The 24,950-nt window shown below is 38.1% G+C and overlaps 1 protein-coding gene across 2 annotated transcripts in view; it reads left to right on the plus strand.

The window, feature by feature from the left end:
* PDHX (pyruvate dehydrogenase complex component X) overlaps positions 1-24,950 on the plus strand; it is a 78,577-nt gene that overhangs the window by 1,073 nt on the left and 52,554 nt on the right. For both annotated transcript variants that reach the window (XM_029207946.1, XM_029207947.1), the window contains exon 2: positions 12,854-12,934. In XM_029207946.1, the coding sequence (XP_029063779.1) occupies positions 12,854-12,934 (81 nt within the window). The remainder of the gene's footprint in view (positions 1-12,853; positions 12,935-24,950) is intronic.

Consider the following 24,950-nt stretch of genomic DNA (forward strand, 5'->3'; position numbering starts at 1 on the left):
CATTGAAATTCTTCCTGAGAGATGCTTCGAACTATCTAAGGGCCTGTTTATCCAAAGCAGAGTGCTTCATCCTGAATTACTCTCAGGTCGCACTGTGGCTGGGCAACTTGAGTGGATTATGAATTAACCCTTGTAGAACTGGATAGTCATTGAAATTCTTCTTTGTTCACAAAATTTATTATAGAAAGTTGTCATTAAAGAGTGGTATTGACACAATTAACATAATTCTTACAGTGTTTAATACTATGTAATATAGTGTGCCCGGCATTATTTTTCTTCACATGGGTGGCGGGCAGGTACTGAGTGTATTATTACCTGCGCATCATTCAGTCACTCCACAGGATGAATTGTAATATAAAAAATTAGGTGCAGTAGGCATTGCCTACATATTCTGAGCTACTTGAGGCTCAGAAAAAAATGTTACACGAAGTTAATGTTAAGATGATTTCACTGAGATTTTAAGATCCAGTGATGAGACTTTTTTTTTTTTAATAAGTGATATATTCTGGTAATATCTACATTGTGAAATGGTATTTCAGCAACCGTCATGATAGCATTATTTTAAATAAGGTACTAAAATTCCAGACTGTGTATAAAGGATGGTAAGACCATTTAAGAGTTAAAGTATATGTCACTGACCTCGCTGTAAGTTTCTAAGATGATATACTCTTAAATACACGTTATTGTTGTCTTGAGCATCATTTGCCTTTACGAAAAAATGTGTAAATCCCCAAACTCTTATGCATGTGTTCATTCTTTTCCTACACTCTTGAGTGGTGATTTCTTTTTGCCCTTGTTCCAAGATTGCAGAATAAACTGGAATTCATGTAGAATTTAAATTTTATAGTTTAATACCAAGAAGACCGATATTGCAAGCTGAAATCTCTTCTGAAGTGTTTGGTTTATTTCATCCAGAGAAAATAGTTCTGCAGCCATTCTGACATACCTTACAATTCCAGCAGGGTCTTTATAAATGTATCATTCAGTGCTAAGTGTATGAAGGAATCAACAGATTCTGTAAACAAAATGGAGTGTATGGTGACTCTTTATTTTTTGTACTTGGTAAGCAATACATTTACTATAGCTGGTGATCTACTGGATACTTTTCTTCAATCAAGGCCTTTCTTGTGTTAATGAAACATTTCTAGGGCAGAATTAAGGTTGGTAAATTTAAATTCAGGCGAGTTTCTTTGGGAATCTACTAGCACTGATTTTTAGAGAGGCGTAAACCTATTTGAAAACTGATAAAAGCTATACCACTTCTTCAGAAAAATGCATACATGCAAAATTTTGTATGTGATTCTAGGGAACTTGTAGATCTCCCTGTAATTTATCTATAAATGCTACCTAGTCTCCAGGCTATTACCATGAACATTTTGGTCATTTCCTACAGAAAATAATTGTGCTACTTTGCAAGGGTATTTGCCATATCTGAGAACAAGAAAGGTGCATTTTAATATAGGGGTTCGAACTAAAAACAAATGACTCTTGGATACATTTACACAAGTGACTACAACAAAGGCAGTTATCTGGAAATTTTGATTCATATCTGGGTTTGGGTTAAGTTTGTGCATTTAGCCTCATCCGATCATTCACCTTTACCTAAACATCTGTACTTCTCTTTCCTTTCTTTGCTCATATTGTTCCTTCAAATGGAGTGACCTTCCTTGTGGTTTGAAATTTTTCTTATTACTTCAATGCCACCCTCTTAAATCTTTTTACAGGCTCCTGGCAAGGGAATCGATGACACTCTAGAAATGGGTAATTTGAGGAGAGTTTTATAAGTGACTATTTTTGTGAATTTAGGGTGTAGAGATGGTGCTGTACTAATGGGCTGTTTTTTTGTATTTTTTTTTTTTTTGCGGTACGCGGGCCTTTCACTGTTGCGGCCTCTCCCGTTGCGGAGCACAGGCTCCGGACGTGCAGGCTCAGCGGCCATGGCTCACGGGCCCATACCCTCCGCAGCATGTGGGATCCTCCCGGACCGGGGCACGAACCCGTGTCCCCTGCATCGGCAGGCGGACTCCCAACCACTGTGCCACCAGGGAAGCCCTAATGGGCTGTTTTGAGTAAGGTGCTGTGACCACCCCTTAGCTTGAAGAGGCATGGGAAGCGAGCGCTTCCTGGAACTGGGGAGGAGGGAGCCTGTGGGAGGACCTCTAATGGAGCTGTGCCCTTCAGTTAAAGGATCCAGCCAGGCCAGGCAACCCTTCAAGGAGGGGGCTGGCGAAAAAAATGTCCTGACCTCACTCTTCTCTCTCCTTTCAGTCTCCTGTGTATTCTGCTCATTGGCAGAACCCAACTGGAGGCCAAAGCAAGGAGGCCTGTTGATGTAGCCCATATAGTAGTATGGGGGAGGGTTGATGAATAGATCTGGAAGGGCAGATGGGAGATGCCTCCCCAACCCACCTGACTTACCCATCAGTCATTACACTTTATATTGATGCCTCAGCTTTAGCACTGATACGATCAAGTCCTGGCTTGTGTGTGTCTGTATGGTAGGTCTCATGCTAAGAGAGGGGAAGAGAGCAATTGTAGTTTCTACACTTGGAAGAATCAAATGTAGTTTCCTTGGGTTGTTTCCCTAGGCCAGTGCTTTGCACAAGAGTAAGCACAGGCTCTTTATAACTGACCTGATTTTTAATGGGATTTTTCTGTCTACATTTGAATAGCTGAATAGGAATCAAGTCTATGTAGGCTTCTGGGACACTTTTTTTTTTTTTTTTTCCGGTGCGCGGGCCTCTCACTGTTGTGGCCTCTCCCATTGCGGAGCACAGGCTCCGGACACACAGGCTCAGCGGCCATGGCTCACGGGCCAAGCCGCTCTGCGGCACGTGGGATCTTCCCGGACCGGGGCACGAACCCATGTCCCCTGCATCGGCAGGCGGACTCTCAACCACTGCGCCACCAGGGAATTCCCTGGGGCACTTTTTATAGAAAGAAAAATGTTCCTTTTGGAGCTATGGCATCTAATTTGGATTTTGGGGTTTTTTTACTTGTACTCCTAACTCGAGTCATCCTTGACTCCTGACTTTCATATGCCACATCCAAACTCAGAAATTCTTGTTGACTCTACCTTTTAAATGTAATCTGACCACTCCTCACCACTTCTGCTACCAACTAGACTGGTGCAAGCTACCACCACCTCTAATCTAGATTATTGCAGGAGTGTCCCAATAGATGTCTCTACCACCACCCTTGGCCCAGTACCGGCCATTCTCCATGCAGCTTTCAGAGTGCTGCTTTTAAATTATAAATCAGATCATGTTACTCCTCTGCTGAAAACCCTCCAAGAGCTCCTCATTAAACTCAGAATGAAATCTGAAGTCCTTAACTGTGGTTTACAAAGCACAATATGATATGAATCCTCCACCTCTCTGAGTTCAGCTTTGACCATGCCTCACCTCACACTCACTCCACTCCAGCACACAGGCTCCCTTGGTGAGTTCTGAACATACCAAGCATGCTCCCTGCACATTCTTTTTTTTTTTTTAACTTAAAAAAAATTATTTTTAATTTATTTTTCTTATGTGGGTAAACATACAATTTATTTTTTCTATGTTCTTTTTTAATATTTTTAATTTATTTATTTTTGGCTGCATTGGGTCTTCGTTGCTGCACGTGGGCTTTCTCTAGTTGCGGCAAGCAGGAGCTACCTCTTCGTTGCAGTGTGCAGGCTTCTCATTGCGGTGGCTTCTCTTGTTGTGGAGCATGGGCTCTAGGTGCGTGGGCTTCAGTAGTTGTAGCACGTGGGCTCAGTAATTGTGGCTTGTGGGCTCTAGATTTCGGGCTCAGTAGTTGTGGCGCACGGGCTTAGCAGCTCTGCGGCATGTGGGATCATCCCGGACCAGGGCTCAAACCTGAGTCCCCTGCATTGGCAGGCGGATTCTCAACTACTGCACCACCAGGGAAGCCCTCTGCTCATTCTTGTGCTTGCTGTTTCCTCGGTTTCGAAGGCTCTCCATCAGAGATTTGCATGGCTTCCTCCATTCAGCTCTGCTCACTTTGTCAGAGGACGCCTTCTCTGATCAAACAATAAAATAGTTCCTTTACTGCAACTGGGTCCCCTTACTTTCCTTTCTTTTCTTAGAAGGATCTGGTCCTTAACGTGCCTTTTCAGTCTCTCAGGACAAGTGTTCTAAGTCAGTAAAGGAGAACAGGTAACATGTTCATGGGTATCTTCACTTTGTATTTAAAATCCCATTATTTTAGCTTTTCTGCAGGGTTTATAGTTGTGACCGTCTCAAAGCATGTGCAGTTTTTCTTCTTTTCTTTTTTGTAAATTATAGCCTTGTGAACATAGCCATGTCTGTGGAACTGTAAACAAGTTCAATTTTTTTATTGTGGTTATTTATTTTACTCACTCGAAATTTTTTTCATGTCTTTCCATTGCTATTTAAATAATGTCAAACCCATTAACTAGGTATTAGAGTGTACTAGAAGGTACTATGGCTATCTACCATAAGTCAGTAGTCCCAACATACTTTTTTTAACTTACATGGCCTACTTTTCATTTTCATTACATTCTACTCTTTAGCCAAACTAAACTGTAATTCCCACCTCTTTATTAGCATATGATGCTTCCCTCACCTGGAATATCTCTGCTGGTCCCTCACCTTGTTTTATTTGCTCAGCAGATTTTTTAAATTAAAAGTTATTTTTTATTGTAAAATATATATAAAATCTACCATTTTAACTATTTTTAAGTGTTTAGTTCTAGGGCATTAAGAGTGCTCACATTGTGTGCAGCTATTACCACTGTCTCCAGAACTTTTTCATAATCCCAAACTGAAACTCTGTACCCATTAAACAACAACTCCCCATTCTCCCCTCTCCCTAGCCCCTGGTAACCACTTTTCTACTTTCCCTGTGAATTTGCCTCTTCTAGGTACCTCATAAAAGCAGAATCATAAAATATTTGTCTTTTTGTGTCTGGCTTATTTCACTTAGCATAATGTCTTCAAGTTTCATCCATGTTGTTGCAGATATCTGAATCTCATCCCTTTTTAAGGCCGAATCACATTTTATTGGATGTATATACCACAATATTTTGTCTATGCATTCATCTATCCATGGACACTTGGTCTGTTTTCACCTTTTGGCCATTGTGAATAATGCTGCTGTGAACATGGCTGTGCAAACACCTGTTCGAGTTCCCGCTTTCAGTTATTTTGGGTGTATACCCAGAAGTGAGGTTGCCTGATCAAATAAATGGTCATTCAATGTTTAATTTTTTGAGGAACCATTGGGTTGTTTTTCACAGAAGCTGCATTGTTTTACTTTTCCACCAACAGTGCACAAGGGCTCTAATTTCTCCACGTCTTGCCAACACCTTGTTTTCTGGTTATTTTTTGATAATAGCCATTCTAATGAGTATAAAGTGGTACTAGCACACAAATGAAGATTTCCATTTTTGAACAGCTAGAATCTCGACTCTCAGCTCTTTGGCATTCTCACAGCACGTTTATATGCTACCCTCTAGTACTTGTGTATTTGTCTTGACTTCCCATTTAAACTATAATCCTTTGAGGTCAAGATTCTGGTCTTATGTGGGTCCAAGGCTAGGATAGCAGGAGCTCAGAAAGCATTTGTTGAATGCCTAATTTTACCCTTTAGCTTTGGTAGTCAATATGACAGTACCACAGAAAGTAAAACATTTGCCAGTGACATTAATGAGAGTTTGGTTTTCAAATGTGCAATACAGTTAAAAGAGAGTTCAAGAGTTAGTGTACTTTAGCAATGAGGACAAGGCTGGATAAGGTAAAGAGTAGAAAGGAAACCTTCATGTTTAGATTGTGAAGGTGAAAGGAACCTGTGAATCCATGGCTCATTACTGAGGAAGAAATTGTAAAGTAGGATATTGTGATACATCTAGCCAACTGTCTGGCTGCCTTCAGAGTCTACTCTTAACCATTTCTATGCTGCCTATTAATAATAAACAGCTAACAGTTTTGAGACTTACTTTTTGCCAGACTCCATCGTAATGACTTGGCATGTGTAACCTTATTTAGACCTTACCAAACTCTTTATTTTACAGAAGAGGCAATCAGAGCACAGAATGACTAGGTAACTTGTAGGTGCTGGATTGATAATTTGAACCTAGGCAGTTTGGCTCCAGTGCCTGTTCTAAATCACAGTGGTGTGCTGCTGCTTAAGTTAAAAAAAAAAAAAAAAGTCATTTTATTAAATAATAAAATATTTTAACACAGTCGTGCATGCATATAGTTTAAATAGTCAAATGGTACTAAAAGGCTTATAACAATACGGTGGGTCTCTGACCCATCTCTCCCTGCTCCCCCAGTCATCTTCCTCCTTAGAAGCAACAAGTTTTGTCTCTTGTTGCTTCTAAGTGTCCTCTGGCATTTGTTCATCTCTCTATTTTATGTTATATATTATATATGTTATATATTATCTGTGTATGACTTCTGATCAGTCATCCCCCTGTTTTCCTTCCACCATTCACCCAATGTAGTTATTTTGCAATTCTTAATTAAATCTATATTCAGTGCTTACACCAAACAAATAATGCTTAACTGAGAATTGTCCTATATCGTCCCGTATTATGATTGTTACCTTTCTTACTTTTTGCTTTTTTTCAAGTCGTTGCCTTTAAAATTTTTTCTTCAGTTTTCTCTGTAACTATTACTAATTCATCCCACACCATCTAATAGCTTTTTAGCACAATTTCTGTTATTGTCAGTCACTTCAGCTGATCTCTCAGTTAACTTACTTTTGCAATTTCTATATACAGTATCTCCAGGTGTGTAGGTTCAACCTCTGTTCCGAAGGTCTTCTCTTTTACCTCTGCAGAGGAAACAACCTCCAGTCTTCGGTTGAATGAGGGTGGTGTTACCCAGCACTTAAATAGCATTTACCCAAACCTCCCACCCCACCGCCCCCAGTGTTTCCAGAGGTCCTCAGTACTGCCAGTTCTTGGGCCTTTGGGAAATTCTTGTATAAACCAGGTTGATTATCTCAGCTTTCTCCACTTCTAGTTTAGCATTCAGCTTTCTAGTCAATTATTACTATCTACATTATTTACTTTTCTGCTTCCAAAATTGTGTTCTATTGTTCCTTCTTTTCTCCCTGTTCTTGTGGGTTTTTGTTTAAAAGTAACAAGAAACAAAGAAATAAAAAGCAGGTATAATAAAACCATCAATTAGAGATAGGTACTATTGTCATTTTGGAGTATATCCTTTCAGTCTTTGTGTACATACAAGCTAAGCAGGTAGAAATTGGATTATGCCATATATACTGTTTGTGGGCAATGTCTTTCATTACATTTATTACTCTAAATGATATTTTCTCACAGACTATTATGCATACATTTTCTATTGTTGTTCATTGACATTTTCAATGTATTCTTATACCAAAATAAGTATTTGTGACATTTTCAATCTATTCTTATACCAAAGTAAGTATTTGTGACATTTTCAATCTATTCTTATGCCAAAATAAGTATTTGAACAAAGAAGACCCATATGACAAGCACTTGTCTTTTAAAAAATTGCTTTACCTTTATTCAAAACTGCAGTATTAATATTATTCTATGCCCTGGTATTGATTTTGAAATTACCTTTACGTCTTATGGCTTTATTTCATCCAGCCTGCAGATGGCAGAATTGTTTTATTTAAGCAGAAATTTTAAAGGTCAATTTTACTTAATGAAATAAATACTCTTTTTGCATTGGAAAAGAGAGGTGATTAAATGAGCAGCATCTCTTCCTATTAAAAAAGAAGCAAATTAATATAAGGAACAGAGAGCTGCACTAAAAAAGTACAGGGTAATTTATTTCTTCAATTTATCTGTCTTCATTTCATGATTTTTGTGTTTGGATTATAGTCGTATAAATGGACTAGAGCATGACGTCCAAGCAGTACCATAAGTAAATTGTGGAATTTCCTTAATTACTTCAGTCAGAGTAATGGGGCTTAGATCTGCTTCATTATTAGCCACAAAGCTGTTTGTTCTGCATTTGTATTTTCAGAGTTTGCTTATATTAATCTTTTTTTTTAAATCTGGAAACCTTTTAGAATTGATGTATAGATCATCAGTTTAAAGCTTTTATAGGTTTTGCTGAAGTATGAGTGTTTTGAGATAAAAGAAATCCTCTAGAGAACAAGAAATTAGATTAGTGTAGTTTGCTGTAAGATTCAGTGATTGATCATTTGCTCATGTGCCTGAGAAGGAAGGTAAAGCAGCAATATACTGAGTGAAAAATTTCAACTTATTGTGTCATTATATTGAGGCAATAAAAAAAGAGATTAAGACAGTTGTGACGGATTTGTGAGACTCTGCTGTTAAAATCAGTATATTTAAATATAAACTGGAACAACATACATTACGGTAGTTACCTTAAAAGTTTTTAAATACGTTTTTTAACTGCTATAGAAGGGCAGACTTTATAAGCCGTTAGGTATACTTTGTTAGCTTGATGAAAAGAAATAGAACACTAAAATGACTACAAAAGGGTTAAAGTCTAACAAAATTTGGGGTATTTTTTGAGTACTAATTGAAATAACCTGTATGACCAGTGGAGTAAAAAACTGCATTTCCTTTATTCTTATAGTTGTGTCCAGTTATGAGTGGGAACTGTAATTGGTGCCCATTTCAAGGCCTCCTCAGTTTGACAGGAAAAAGGTAGAATGTACTGCTTATTGGAATGAGAAGGGAAACTCCGTATAATTCCTAATGAAATTAAACAACATTATGTGTAGGTTAAAATTCCAAGGAGTCTAGAAAAGCCCACACTATGTTCAGTAGAATTGATGGCAGCCATAAAGGCCAGATATTAGTTATATGCAGCCCTGTCATTCAAAACTGATATTATGATTATATAATTACTTTCCCACTGGAAAAAATATATTTGGAAAAGATGTATATAATGTTCAGGTTGAAAGAGGATATACTAGAATGAAATATGCATTATTATTAGTAAATTAATGCTTCCTTTTAAAAATAATTTTCTAGCATGAGCATCTGAGGATAGGTTAGTTAGATTTAGCAGAAAATACATTGCACATTGTACTCTCCATGTAAGTCAGTATAAGCAATCAAGAGATAGTACCGAAAAATGGAAATGTCCAAAATGTCTTTCTTTGGTTTTTGTCACCTTCCTTTCAGAGTAAGGATAATGATCTATTACAGAATTTTTATATTTTATTGTCATTCAGAGAAGCAGTTTCAACTCATCTATGAAGGGTGGCTGTATGAGGAGTGATTATGTTCTTTTTATTTTTTAAATATGAAAAATTTTAAGATTCTTGATGTGGTAATTCATAAAACGCAAAAAGTTTCATAATGAAGTACTTAATGTCAGGAAAAATGTGAAGGTCTCGTAGGTGAGAGATTGTAATAGGAGAGAGAATCATAAAATAAATACTAATTGTATCATGGCAACTAGAACCAAGGTATAAAATATTGAAGAGAGACTTTGTTTTGAGAGAACTGAGTTGATATTTGTCATAAATTGGAATCTGGGCATAGAATCATAGAAGTTCATTTATTTTGCCTCTTTGTAGTGGAACTCTATTTGATGTATAAATTTACTGTGTATGTGATTTTGAAGTATTGCGTCTCGTAGCGCCAGGCTTGAACTTTTTGATAGAGAGGGATTGTTAGGCTGCTTGATTGGACACGTGAAGAATGCTCACATGGATTTGATATGTCTGGTTCTGTTTGAATTTCTGGATGAATAGGCTATAAATAACCAATGATTAATTCGGTGATAATCCATATTGGTAAGGATAATCAATTAACGATGAGCAGTAGTACAGTGTAGGAGAGGACAGCCTTGAGAGTTAGGCAGAATTCAAATCCCTTAATCAGTGGTTTGTAGTTTTCTCATTGATGAAGTGGGCGTGTTGACTTAGAATTTGGTTCAGGCTCTATCATTGTTGGGGTATTGAGAGTGATGATTCTACATTTCTATCCTTGTAGATTGGTACCAATTGAGAAGGCAAAAACCAGACAGATGGAGATCAAAGTAACAGTTTTAATGTTGATGGTTTTGTTGTATTGGAAAATGTGCCTTATATCTGTGGCCTTCTGCAGTTGGACTCCTCAGTACAACCCCTGTTTAGACTTTGGGCTTTTGTTTGAGAGAGACAGTTTGTGTATACAAAGCAAACACACATCCTGAATTGCTTCCCAGCACCCACTGGGCCCTGATGGCAGGAATAGAGAGAGGTGGGCTTACTATCTGCCTTTGAAAGGCAGGTCCATTTATGCCTAGTGCATAGAAGAACTGAAAGGAAAATACAGGTTCCCTATAGGCAGACAGGTCTTAAAATGAGGAAAAGGCTGAGGCAGTTGTATTTGCCTGGATCCTTTTCCCAGTGCTTTAGAGGGGAGTGAATGAACAGTGACGGGAGGATAAAAGCTTCCTTCCAAATGCTTCAGAAATGGCACTTCTTTACCATGAAGCCATAGGAACTCTCCATTTGAAATTACAATAACATTAGTTCAGTTCCCCAAAGGAAATATTTAACTACATTTAACATTAGCATTCAATTCCCTTATTATTATTTTTTTTAAAGAAGATGTTGGGGGTAGGAGTTTATTAATTAATTTGTTTTTTTATTTTTGCTGTATTGGGTCTTCGTTTCTGTGCGAGGGTCTTCTCTAGATGTGGCAAGCGGGGGCCACTCTTCATCGCGGTGCGCGGGCCTCTCACTATCGCGGCCTCTCTTGTTGCGGAGCACAGGCTCCAGACACGCAGGCTCAGTAGTTGTGGCTCACGGGCCTAGTTGCTCCACGGCATGTGGAATCCTCCCAGACCAGGGCTCGAACCCGTGTCCCCTGCATTAGCAGGCAGACTCTCAACCACTGCGCCACCAGGGAAGCCCCCCTTATTTTTTTTTAACACATATTTATTGGAGTATAATTGCTTTACAGTTGTGTTCGTTTCTGCTATATAACAAAGTGAATCAGCTGTATGTATACATATATCCCCATATCTCCTCCCTCTTGAGCCTCCCTCCCACTCTGCCAATCCCACCCTTCTAGGTGGTCACAAAGCACCGATCTGATCTCCCTGTGTTATGGGGCTGCTTCCCACAAGGGAAGCATTTTTTATATATATGTCAGTGCTGATGTCTCACTTCCTCCCAGCTTACCCTGCCCCCCACCCCCATGTCCTCAAGTCCATTCTCTACGTCTGCGTCTTTATTCCTGTCCTGCGCCTAGGTTCATCAGAACCTTTTTTTTTTTTTAGATTCCATATACATGTTAGCATACGGTTTTTGTTTTTCTCTTTCTGACTTACTTCACTCTGTATGACAGTCTCTAGGTCCATCCACCTCACTACAAATAACTCAATTTTGTTTCTTTTTATGGCTGAGTAATATTCCATTGTATATATGTGCCACATCTTCTTTATCCATTCATCTGTTGATGGACACTTAGGTTGCTTCCATGTCCTGGCTATTTGTAAATAGTGCTGCATTGAACATTGTGGTATATGTCTCTTTTTGAACTATGGTTTTCTCAGGGTATATGCCCAGTAGTGGGATTACTGGGTCATATGGTAGTTCTATTTTTAGTTTTTTAAGGAACCTCCATACTGTTCTGCATAGTGGCTGCATCAATTTACATTCCCACCAACAGTGCAAGAGGGTTCCCTTTTCTCCATACCCTCTCCAATACTTATTGTTTGTAGATATTTTGATGATGGCCATTCTGACCAGTGTGAGGTGATACCTCACCGGGTTTTGATTTGCATTTCTCTAATGATTAGTGATGTTCAGCATCTTTTCATGTGTTTGTTGGCAATCTGTATATCTTCTTTGGAGAAATGTCTATTTAAGTCTTCTGCCCATTTTTTGATTGGGTTGTTTGTTTTTTTGATATCAATTCCCTTATTTTTAACCCTAAAACATCAATGGGGAAAAAAAGCCCTGTTCTACCCTTTTCCACATTTGAATTATGTCAGATGTGGTGTATTTTGCTTTTTTGGGTCAGAGAGTTGAATAATCTGAGGAGAGAATAGGTTTTGTGGAAGATTTCAGGCAGTGTAATTTGTTACTATGGCTACTGCTAAATAAGAACTGGAGCACTCTGTGAACTATTTTATTAGTATAAACTTTATGTAAATTGTAATCTAACAGCTGTGCGCTCTTTAAGTATGGTCCTGGACAGTGGAATTATCGGGAAGCACATCTGGCCAAATATATAGTGTGTCTCCTTTTTTGATATCTAAGGAAAAAGTGGCTATGCTTTATTGAGAGGTCACCCTGGTTTGAGTCTGTCTTTTTGGATCCCTAGCTGAACTGTGGTATGAAACACAATCTGAGATTAATTTAACTACTTAAGTTCACTTACCCTATCATTCTTAACAAAGCAAACCTCTGCTTTTCACACTTAGCAAGAACCTTTGATTTCTGAATAGTGTAATATTAGATTAAAGTAAAAACATAACCAGTTTCTAAAGTTTAATCTTGATTATTCTGTTGTAAGTCTAATAATTCTTCTGTTGTAGGTTATCAGAACTTTAGTTTTTTGTTTTTTTTTTTTTGTCTTTTCCTTTGGTCATTCTACTTGTAAATATTTTTTTGCAGCAACAAAAGGGGAAGGAGAAGAAGATGAAACATAAATCAGCTTTTCTTTTCTTTTTTTTAATCTTGTAAGCACCTGGCTTGAAAATATGCATAGAGGGCTTGGGGAACTATGAAAAAGGAGTTGAAAACCCAGAAAAGATTACTGAACACTTAGTTTGACCAGTTTTGTGTCTTTCAGACTGTGGAATATTTTTTTTCTCAAATTGAATTAGATATTAATTTACTTGAACTTGTTGTTGCTGCCTCATGAGGTGCATTATTTTTTGTGTTTAATCTTTCCTTTTTTCAATTTCAGCTGATCCTATTACGATACTAATGCCATCACTGTCTCCTACAATGGAAGAAGGGAACATTGTGAAATGGCTGAAAAAGGAAGGTGAGCAGTGCATTTCTAATACCTGTGTTATTTGATCATTTTGGTGTTTTCCTAATCAGGTGGTTTACACAATACATGATATACATGAAATGATTGGTTCCTTTGCTTATTAATCTTAATTGTTTAAATAAAAATTTCTCATGGTAATGTAGCAAAGGTTTTCTGGGTTCAGCCTGTATCTTTTCACAAGCAGAGAATGGTAAACTATTTTAATGCTTTTTTCCAAGTTTTAGTTCTTATTCTTAGCTTTTAGTTTCAACATCATAAATTTGTCAATCCCCTAAAGTTAATTTGTGACTTTATAATGATTCTTTGTGTGTGCTTCCTGTAGCTAGGCAAGCTGATTATAAATTTCATTGGAAAGAATAGATAAGTAAGAATAATAAGAAAAACTCTCATTAAAGAAGAGCAGCAGAGGAGAGCTGTAGACCTACTAGATATTGAAACATGTTATTAAGCCTTTATAATAAAAACTGTGGTATTGGTGCTTAAAAAGACAGACTAACAGAACTGAATGGAAAATGAGGAAATAGACATGAATATTTAGTGTTTAAATAATGAAGGAAGACGATATTAGATTTAGTCTTTGTACTATCCCAATGATAAATTACAAGTGAATCAGTCACTTAATATACAAAAATGAAACCAGACAAGTACTAGGAAAAAGGCTGGTGAATTCCTCTGAACCTGGAAGTGGATAAACACCCTAACAACAACTCAAAATCCAGATGCAATAAGGGAAATATAGATAAATTTTATGGTAAAAATAATAACTTTATTATAGCTGAAAACATAATAAATAAAGTAAAAAAGATGACAAATTGGAGAAGGGTATTTGCAGTTTTTAATCACAAAGGGTTAGTATTTCTAAAAAATAGAGAATAAGAAAACTATCAACTCAGCAAGAAAATGGGCAAGATATAAGAACAGATGGTTTGCAGAAAAAGAACGGCAAATTGCCTCTAACATATGAAAAGCTATTTAATATTTGTACTAATAAGTATGCAGATTAATACTACACTGATACATCATTTCTTACCAATCATATTGACAGAAATTAAAAAGTTTGACAAGTTATTCTGTTGACGAGACTGTGGAGGGAATGGGGGGAAGCAGGCACTCTCAAACATTGCTGTAGGAAATGCAAAACGGTATAAGACCTAGGGGAGAGAACTTGTCAATACCTAGAAAACTTACATTTATATTTACCCTTTCACCAGGCAGTTCTATTTCTAGGGATCCTATCTCAAGGCAAAAATAAGAAAAGTTGCACATATGAGGCTATTTATTGCAGCAGTGTTTGTAATAGCAAAAGTTAGAAACAATCCATCTGTTGGTCAGTACACAATTTGATGAATAACATATACTATATCCACAACTATAGAAAGGAATGAAGAGTGTCTCTTTATACTATTGTAGAGTGACTTTCAGGGGAAAAAAGCAGGGTGGTGACTAATAGATATAGTGTGTATCATTCATTGAAGAAAGGGATGAGAATACTAATATTTGGAAATTTTTTTTAAAAAAGGATAAAACAAAAACTTAACAACAGAAAAATGGTTATTTGTAGTGTGATGGAGGAAACAGTGTGGTGGGTGGAGAGAGGAGCAGAAGCTAGACTTCTCTGAATACATCTTGTTTTGTCTCCTTAACTTGGAACCATATACATATTTTGCATAATTTTAACACAGAATTTAATTTTAAAAGATCCCTAAAAATGGAAACCAATTGAAATAGGAGAACCTAATTATATATTGAGTTGCTGATATAACAACCATGCAGGGAGGGGCTATTTCAGATGTCAACAAACTTGACTATCTGTTGCTACTAGATTGTAATTAAAGGACAATGACATCTCTAAAAATATCTTAAACTGTTTAGAGTAATAGTATTATAGTGGTTATGTTGGTATTGTTATTCTAAAGTTTTTTAAAATTATGGGATAAAGCAAATGAGTGATTAAGATGATATTATTGGGAATCCAGCATTTGAGTGTGGTTTAAAGGAAAAACAGATGAAAGATAGCTAAGGTTAAGGAAAGATCCTGTGATGGTAAATTTTCTAGCTCTTTTTCATGGCAGGGCCTGGAAAAATGACAAACCCACTAGCAATGAGCACCCCTAACAATGAGACTATAGTATCTAATGTCATTTCCTACTAAAGTAAACCAAAGCTCCTTGGAAAATAGCTACTTCCAGGTCTGGGGCAGGAAATGTACAAGATGAGCTTGGAACATTTTGTCAATTTAGAAAGGAAAACAGTTATCAAAAACTCCTGAGGGCGTCTTAAAGGACTCAGGAGCCAAAAATGGGACAATTTGAGGATCAGTAAGAATAATATCTACAATGTATTGAAACACATTAAATATATTTAAATTTGAAGCTCACAATAATACTAAAGAAAAATACTAATAGTTGGTCTGCTTTGGGGGATGCTAGTAAATTAACTCATTTTGAAAACTGGTAATAAGTGGAAAGACTCAAGTATTTTTCCCTGCCTTTCCTATATGAACTGTAGCTTAGAGTAACCAAGTAGTTGGTGATGATAAGTTTCTAATTATTGGCATATCCCAACTCTTAAAAGATGGAGGAATGATAGAATGTCACTGTATCACAATTTTGCAGTCTCTAATGAATTAAGGGATATAGCCAGTGACCATCAGTGGTTGCTAATATCACAGAAAGAGAGAAAACCAGATAGTACCACCAGCTATAAGGTTGTCTTGCCAGAAAATTGAGCTGAATTGATCAAGCCTGTAGTTCTTGCTACCAATTTCCAGGAAATATAGGGGAAAAAGGCACCCTAATGACACCATGAGGAGTATATCAGCATAACCCAGACTGTGGGGATTTCTACAGGCCAATTTCGTCAACAAATAAATGTCAAGGGATGGGAAGATGGGGAAAGGAAGGAGGTAGAGGAACCTATAGCTTCAAGGAGATTTAAGAGACCGGTTCCAATGTAGGGAACTTATTTTGTTGATGATTCAAGCAAATAAAACATTTGGGGAATTTGAAAATTATATGTTTAATTAGATTAAGGAATTAATCATTTTAGAGGTTTAATGATACTATGCTAATAATTTTTAAAATCTTATCTATAAGAGATATGAGTTGAAATATTTGTGTATGAAATGATAGTACGTCTGGCCTTAACTTCACAATACCTCTGGTGGGAGGATAAGAGTATAAGTATTCATGAGTCAGTTGACAGTTGTAATAGTTGTAAAAGTTGGTTCATTAACTTTCCTTATAACTTCTGTATGTGTTTGAACTTTCTGTACTAATATATATTTTCTAAAGTTGTCCAGTCAGTAGTCTTTGGGATATAACTTGGAGTAAGAAACTACTCTTTCCTCAGCTTTTTATAAGCTCCAAGTGAATTTGAATCTTGCTGTTACTAAGAAAATACTTGCTACAATACTACCTACAAAGCTATATTAATCTATTGTTTATAGCAACCATTTTGCCAGATTTTTTTAAATTTATTTTTTTACTGAGGTAACATTGGTTTATACCATTGTCTGTTTCACGTGTACAACGTTATATTTCTACTTCTGTATATGCTACAGCATGCTCACCACCAAAAACTTAGTTTCCGTCTGTCACCATACAGTTGATCTTCTTTGCCCATTTTGGCCTCCCCTCCTTCCACTGGCCCTTCCGCTCTGGTAACCACTACCGTGTTCTCTGTAGCTACGTGTTTGTTCCTGTTTGGTTTGCTTTGTTCATTTCTTTTGTTTTGTATATTCTACATATCGTGAAATTCTACAGTATTTGTCTTTCTTTGACTTATTTCATCTAGCATAATACCCTCAAGGTCCATCCATGTTGTTGCAAATAGCGAAATTTTCATCTTTTTTATGGCTGAGTAGTATTCCATTATATATATATGCATATATCTCACATCTTTTTTTTTTTTTTTTTTTTTGGCGGTGCGCGGGCCTCTCACTGTTGTGGCCTCTCCCGTTGCGGAGCACAGGCTCCGGACGCACAGGCTCAGCAGCCATGGCTCACGGGCCTAGCCGTTCCGTGGCATGTGGGATCTTCCCGGACCAGGGCACGAAACCATGTCCCCTGCATTGGCAGGCAGACTCTCAACCACTGCGCCACCAGGGAAGCCCTATATCTCACATCTTTATCCATTTATCCATTGATGGGCACGTAGGTTGTTTCCATACCTTGGCTATTGTAAATAATTATTTTGCCAGATTTTAATACTTAGTACGGTGCTTAAAAAATAAGACTAAGCATATGAAGGCCAAAGAGATAAGGATGCTACAGCGCTCATGGTACAGAAGGAGGACAGAGGAAAAATTACTGTGAAGGAAGCTGGAGAAGGAGACTTTTTATTTTTCTGGCAGCTGCTTTCTTTTCCTTTTTCCTTCCTCTGGTCATTGCCATATGTGTCTGTAGAGTAACCAGGTACTGACTGTGGGATGGATTCTTTTAGCCATCTCTCTATGCTTTACTTATTCTGCAACATGTTAAACTTTTGGGGAGATGAATCTCCAGTCCCTTATTAGGGCTCGTTGGACAGATGCACAGAGAAATTGACCAGGTGAGTTCCCCATAGCCATTATTATGCTTCAACGTGAGAAATGGTCTGGGAGGATTTGACTGATTCCAGAGACCAGCCCTGGCAAGGACTTCTGGGGTCTCTATATGTGATTCAGTGGGCATGGGAGGTCATCCAGGCAAATGTTGGTATTGAGTGGTCCAGGCTAGCGCTCATAAAATTGTATAGGTTAAAAGCTTTTGCACAGTAAAGGAAACCGTAAACAAGATGAAAAGACAACCCTCAGAATGGGAGAAAATATTTGCAAACGAAGCAACTGACAAAGGATTAATCTCCAAAATACACAAGCAGCTCATACGGCTCAATATCAAAAAAACAAACAACCCAATCCCCAAATGGGCAGAAGACCTAAATAGACATCTCTCCAAAGAAGATACAGATTGCCAACAAACACATGAAAGGATGTTCAACATCACTAATCATTAGAGAAATGCAAATCAAAACTACAGTGAGGTATCATCTCACACCGGTCAGAATGGCCATCATCAAAAAATCTACAAACAATAAATGCTGGAGAGGGTGTGGAGAAAAGGGAACCCTCTTGCACTGTTGGTGGGAATGTAAATTGATACAGCCACTATGGAGAACAATATGGAGGTTCCTTAAAAAACTTAAAATAGAACTACCGTATGACCCAATAACCCCACTGCTGGGCATATACCCTGAGAAAACTATAGTTCAAAAAGAGACATGGGGCTTCCCTGGTGGCGCAGTGGTTGAGAGTCTGCCTGCTAGTGCGGGGGACATGGGTTCGAGCCCTGGTCTGGGGGGCTGGGCCCGTGAGCCACAGCTGCTGAGCCTGTGCGTCTGGAGCCTGTGCTCCGCAACGAGAGAGGCCACAACAGTGAGAGGCTCGCGCACCGCGATGAAGAGTGGCCCCCGCTTGCCGCAACTGGAGGAAGCCCTCGCACAGAAACTAAGACCCAACGCAGCAAAAATAAATAAATTAATTAGTAAACTTCTACCCCCAACATCTTCTTAAAAAAAAAAAAAGAGACATGCACACCACAATGTTCATTGCAGCACTATTTACAATAGCCAGGACATAGAAGCAACTTAAGTGTCCATTGGCAGATGAATGGATAAAGAAGTTGTGGCGCATATATACAATGGAATATTACTCAGCCATGAAAAGAAACAAAATTGAGTTATTTGTAGTGAGGTGGATGGACCTAGAGACTGTCATACAGAGTGAAGTAAGTCAAAAAGAGAAAAACAAAAACCATATGCTAACACATATATATAGAATCTAAAAAACAACAAAAAAGTGGTTCTGATGAACCTAGGGGGAGGACAGGAATAAAGACGCAGACATAGAGAATGGAACTGAGGACACGGGGAGGGGGAAGGGTAAGCTGGGACGAAGTGAGAGAGTAGCATTGACATATATACACTACCAAATGTAAAATAGATAGCTAGTGGGCAGCAACTGCATAGCACAGGGAGATCAGCTCGGTGCTTTGCGACCACCTAGAGGGGTGGGATAGGGAGAGTGGGAGGGAGACACAAGAGGGAGGGGATATGGGGATATATGTATGCATATAGCTGATTCACTTTGTTATATAGCAGAAACTAACACAAGGTTGTAAAGCAATTATACTCCAATAAAGATGTTAAAAAAAGTTGTATAGAGAGAACTTAGGCAGTGAGTAAGAGTTCAGAGTCTAACAGAGTTATGCTGTGATTCTAGGAGATGAGCCGTTCATGGCAGTGAGGACAAATGTTGGGCGTTGGGAAAAAGGCTGCAAGTATTTAGTAGCTTGGGAGTTTGAGAGAAGGTCTCAGTTCTTGCACGTGGGGTGGGCAGGGCTGGGGCGCTAGGAAACTCAACAAGAGAAATTACAGAATGGGCCTCACAGCAGGAGTTTGGGACTGTGGAATGGGCCAATATAGAGGATAGGAGGTATGGCACAATGAGGCTATCCAGGTGACCATGACTGGTCCTTGATGTGCTATGTACCACCTCTGATTGGAAGCACAACTTAATTCTGTTCCTTAGTGGTGAACATGTCTGAGTTTTGATGTTTCCTTTTGTGGTTATGACTAGCATATTAATAATCAATAGAACAGACCCAGCAGCACTGTAAATGGCTGATCAGTAAATATATTGGCAGAGGGAAGAGTAAGGCAAGAGCAGGAGATGTGACAGGCATCAAGAAGGCTTTACAGATGAGGTACTATTTGAGTTGGTCCTTATATAATACGTGGGCTTTTTTTTAAAAAAAAGAGAAGGACATTATAAGTAATGTAAACAATTTGTCAAAATCTTGGAAGTGAGATGTCATGACGTGTTTTGGCAACCGTAGGTAGTTCTGGCTACATTAAGGGCATGGTGGATGTGAAATAAGATAGGTTATAGGAAGGATCTTGAATATCAAGCTGCAGTTTATCAGTCTGTGAGTGTCCTTATCCTAAAGCCAAGAGGTAACGACACTCATGGTTAATTTGTAGGAAGTGGTCTTTACGTGCTTTCTTGAGCCCTGACAGTAGCCTTGCACTGAATGGAACAGGCCCTAGGAGTGCTCTGGTATCAAGAGCTAACTGTAGGCAATTTAAGTAGTTCCCTTTACAGGCTCACATTGGAAAGGCCAGTCCTGAGGACTTCTAGTCAGTATGACCATCTAAACAGATGCGGTCAGGGTTCTGCTCACTTCGGGGTAGAAAATTATAAGACAGATTTTTTAAATGTAAGTTGAGCTTAAACACAGGAAAGAGGAATCACCAAATCCAGCAATATCCAGAACGGTGAGCAGGAGTTGACTACATGCCCCGCTGGGCCTGAGCTGGAAGGGTGGAATAACTGAGATTGGGAAACAGTGGTGTTTTTTTGTGGGCAAGTGGGGAAATTGAAAATTAGGTTCAGGAGGAAACTTGCAAAAGCCTCTTAGCCTCATTCACCAGAGGGCAGACAGCAGAAGAAAGAAGAACTCAAATTCTGCAGCCTGTGGAACAAAAACCACATTCACAGAAAGAGAGACAAGGTGAAAAGGCAGAGGGCTATGTACCAGATGAAGGAACAAGGTAAAACCGCAGAAAAACAACTAAATGAAGTGGAGATAGGCAACCTTCCAGAAAAAGAATTCAGAATAATGATAGTGCAGATGATCCAGGACCTCAGAAAAAGAATGGAGGCAAAGATCGAGAAGATGCAAGAAATGTTTAACAAAGACCTAGAAGAAATAAAGAACAAACAGAGAGGAACAGTACAATAACTGAAATGAAAAATACACTAGAAGGAATCAATAGCAGAATCACTGAGGCAGAAGAACGGATAAATGACCTGGAAGACAGAATGGTGGAATTCACTGCTGTGGAACAGAATAAAGAAAAAAGAATGGAAAGTAATGAAGACAGCCTAAAAGACTTCTGGGACAACATTAAATGCAACAACATTCGCATTATAGGGGTCCCAGAAGGAGAAGAGAGAGAGAAAGGACCCAAGAAAATATTTCAAGAGATTATAGTCAAAAACTTCCCTAACATGGGAAAGGAAATAGCCACCCAAGTCCAGGAAGCACAGAGAGTCCCATACAGGATAAACCCAAGGAGAAACACACTGAGACACATAGTAATCAAATTGGCAAAAATTAAAGACAAAGAAAAATTATTGAAAGCAGCAAGGGAAAAACAACAAATACAAGGGAACTCCCATATGGTTAACAGCTGATTTCTCAGCAGAAACTCTACAAGCCAGAAGGGAGTGGCATGATATACTTAAAGTGATGAAAGGGAAGAACCTACAACCAAGATTACTCTACCTGGCAAGGATCTCATTCATATTCGATGGAGAAATCAAAAGCTTTACAGACAAAAAAAAGCTAAGAGAATTCAGCATCACCAAACCAGCTCTACAACAAATGCTAAAGGAATTTCTCTAAGTGGGAAACACAAGAGAAGAAAAGGACCTACAAAATAAACCCAAAACAATTAAGAAAATTGTCATAGGAACATACATATCGATAATTACCTTAAACATGAACGGATTAAATGCTCCAACCAAAAGACAGAGGTTCGCTGAATGGATACAAAAACAAGACCCATATTTATGCTGTCTACAAGAGACCCACTTCAGACCTAGGGACACATTCAGACTGGAAGTGAGGGGATGGAAAAAGATATTCCATGCAAATGGAAATCAAAAGAAAACTGGAGTAGCAAAACTTATATCAGATAAAATAAACTTTAAAATAAAGAATGTTATAAGAGACAAGGAAGGACACTACATAATGATCAAGGGATCAATCCAAGAAGAAGATATAACAATTATAAATATATATGCACCCAACATAGGAGCACCTCAATACATAAGGCAACTGCTAAGATCTATAAAAGAGGAAAACGACTTTAACACCTCACTTACATCATTGGACAAATCATCCAAACAGAAAATAAGAAACACAAGCTTTAAATGACACAATAGACCAGATAGATTTAATTGATATTTATAGGACATTCCATCCAAGAACAGCAAATTACACTTTCTTCTCAAGTGCTCACAGAACATTCTCCAGGATAGATCACCTCCTGGGTCACAAATCAAACCTCAGTAAATTTAAGAAAATTGAAATCGTATCAAACATCTTTTCTGACCGCAATGATATGAGATTAGAAATCAGTTACGAGGTAAAAAATGTAAAAAACACAAACACGTGGAGGCTAAACAATATGTTACTAAATAACTAAGAGATCACTGAAGAAATCAAAGAGGAAATAAATACCTAGAGACAAATGATAATGAAAACATGATGACACAAAACCTGTGGGATGCAGCAAAAGAAGTTCTAAGAGGGAAGTTTATAGCTGTACAAGCCTACCTCAAGAAACAAGAAAAATCTCAAACAATCTAACCTAACACCTAAAGGAACTAGAGAAAGAAGAACAAACAAAACCCAAAATTAGCAGAAGGAAAGAAATCATAAAGATCAGAGCAGAAATAAATGAAATAGAAACAAAGAAAACAGTAGCAAAGATCAGTTAAACTAAAAGCAGGTTCTTTGAGAAGATAAACAAAATTGATAAACTATTAGCCAGACTCATCAAGAAAAGAGGGAGAGGACTCAAATCACTAAAACTAGAAATGAAAAAGGAGAAGTTACAACAGACACCGCAGAAATACAAAGCATCTTAAGAGACTACTACAAGCAACTATGCCAATAAAATGGACAACCTGGAAGAAATGGACAAATTCTTAGAAAGGTATAACCTTCTAAGACTGAACCAGGAAGAAACAGAAAATATGAACAGACTAATCACAAGTAATGAAATTGAAGCTGTGACTAAAAATCTTCCAACAAACAAACGTCCAGGACCAGATGGCTTCACAGATGAATTCTATCAAACATTTAGAGAAGACCTAACACCCATCCTTCTCAAACTCTTCCAAAAAATTGCAGAGGAAGGAACACACCCAAACTCATTCTATGAGGCCACCATCACCTGATACCAAAACCAAAGATACTACAAAAAAGAAAATTACTTGCCAATATCACTGATGAATGTAGATGCAAGAATCCTCAACAAGATACTAGCAAACAGAATCCAACAACACATTAAAAGGATCATACACCATGATCAATTGGGATTTATCTCAGGGATGCAAACATTCTTCAATATATGCAAATCAATCAATGTGATACACCATATTAACAAATTGAAGAATGAAAACCATATGATCATCTCAATAGATGCAGAAAAACGTTTTGACAAAATTTAACACCCATTTATGAAAAAAAAAAAAGACTCTCCAGAAAGTGGGCATAGAGGGAACCTACCTCAACATACTAAAGGCCATATACGAAAAACCCACAGCAACCATCATTCTCAATGGTGAAAAGCTGAAAGCATTTCCTCTAAGATCAGGAACGAGACAAGGACGTCCACTCTCGCCACTGTTATTCAACATAGTTTTGGAAGTCCTAGCCGTGGCAATCAGAGAAGGAAAATAAATAAAAGGAATACAAATTGGAAAAGAAGAAGTAAAACTGTCACTGTTTGCAGATGACATGATACTATATATAGAGAATCCTAAAGATGCCACCAGAAAACTACTAGAGCTAATCAATGAATTTGGTAAAGTTGCAGGATACAAAATTGATGCACAGAACTCTCTTGCATTCCTATACACTAATAATGAAAAATCTGAAAGGGAAATTAAGGAAACACTCCCATTTACCATTGCAACAAAAAGAATAAAATACCTAGGAATAAACCTACCTGAGGAGACAAAAGACCTGTATTCAGAAAACTATAAGACACTGTTGAAAGAAATTAAAGATGGTATCAACAGATAGAGAGATATACCATGTTCTTGGATTGGAAGAATCAATATTGTGAAAATGACTATACTACCCAAAGGAATCTACAGATTCAATGCAATCCCTATCAAATTACCAATGGCATTTTTTACAGAACTAGAACAAAAAATCTTAAAATTTGTATGGAGACACAAAAGACCCCGAGTATCCAAAGCAGTCTTGAGGGAAAAAAACAGAGCTGGAGGAATCAGACTCCCTGACTTCAGACTACACTACAAAGCTACGGTAATCAAGACAATATGGTAGTGGCACAAAAACAGAAATATAAATCAATGGAACAGGATAGAAAGCCCAGGGATAAACCCATGCACCTATGGTCATTCAATCTATGACAAAGAACGCAAGGATATACAATGGAGAAAAGACAGTAAGTGTTGCTGGGAAAACTGGACAGCTACATGTAAAAGAATGAAATGAGAACACTCCCTAACACCATACACAAAAATAAACTCAAAATTGATTAGAGACCTAAACGTAAGACCGGACACTCTAAAGCTCTTAGAGGAAAACGTAGGAAGAACACTCTTTGACATAAATCACAGCAAGATCTTTTGATCCACCTCCTAGAGTAATGGAAATAAAAACAAAAATAAACAAATGGGACGTAATGAAACTTAAAAGCTTTTGCAAAGCAAAGGAAACTACAAACAAGACGAAAAGACACCCCTCAGAATGGGAAAAAATATTTGCAAATGAATCAACGGACAAAGGGTTAATCTCCAAAATATATAAACAGCTCATGTGGCTTAATATTCAGAAAACAAACAACCCAATCAAAAAATGGGCAGAAGACCTAAATAGACATTTCTCCAAAGAGGACATACAGATAGTCAAGAAGTACATTAAATGCTGCTCAACATCACTAATTATTAGAGAAATGCAAATCAAAAGTACAATGAGGGGGCTTCCCTGGTGGCGCAGTGGTTGAGAGTCCGCCTGCAGATGCAGGGGACACGGGTTCGTGCCCCGGTTCGGGAGGATCCCGCATGCCGCGGAGCGGCTTGGCCCGTGGGCCATGGCCGCTGGGCCTGTGTGTCCGGAGCCTGTGCTCCGCGGCGGGAGAGGCCACGACAGTGAGAGGTCCGCTTACCGCAAAAAAAAAAAAAAAAAAAAAAAAAAAAAAA

This window comes from Monodon monoceros, unplaced genomic scaffold (assembly GCF_005190385.1).
Source record: "Monodon monoceros isolate NGI ecotype Baffin Bay Population unplaced genomic scaffold, NGI_Narwhal_1 Super_Scaffold_7, whole genome shotgun sequence".
Classification (NCBI taxonomy): domain Eukaryota; kingdom Metazoa; phylum Chordata; class Mammalia; order Artiodactyla; family Monodontidae; genus Monodon; species Monodon monoceros.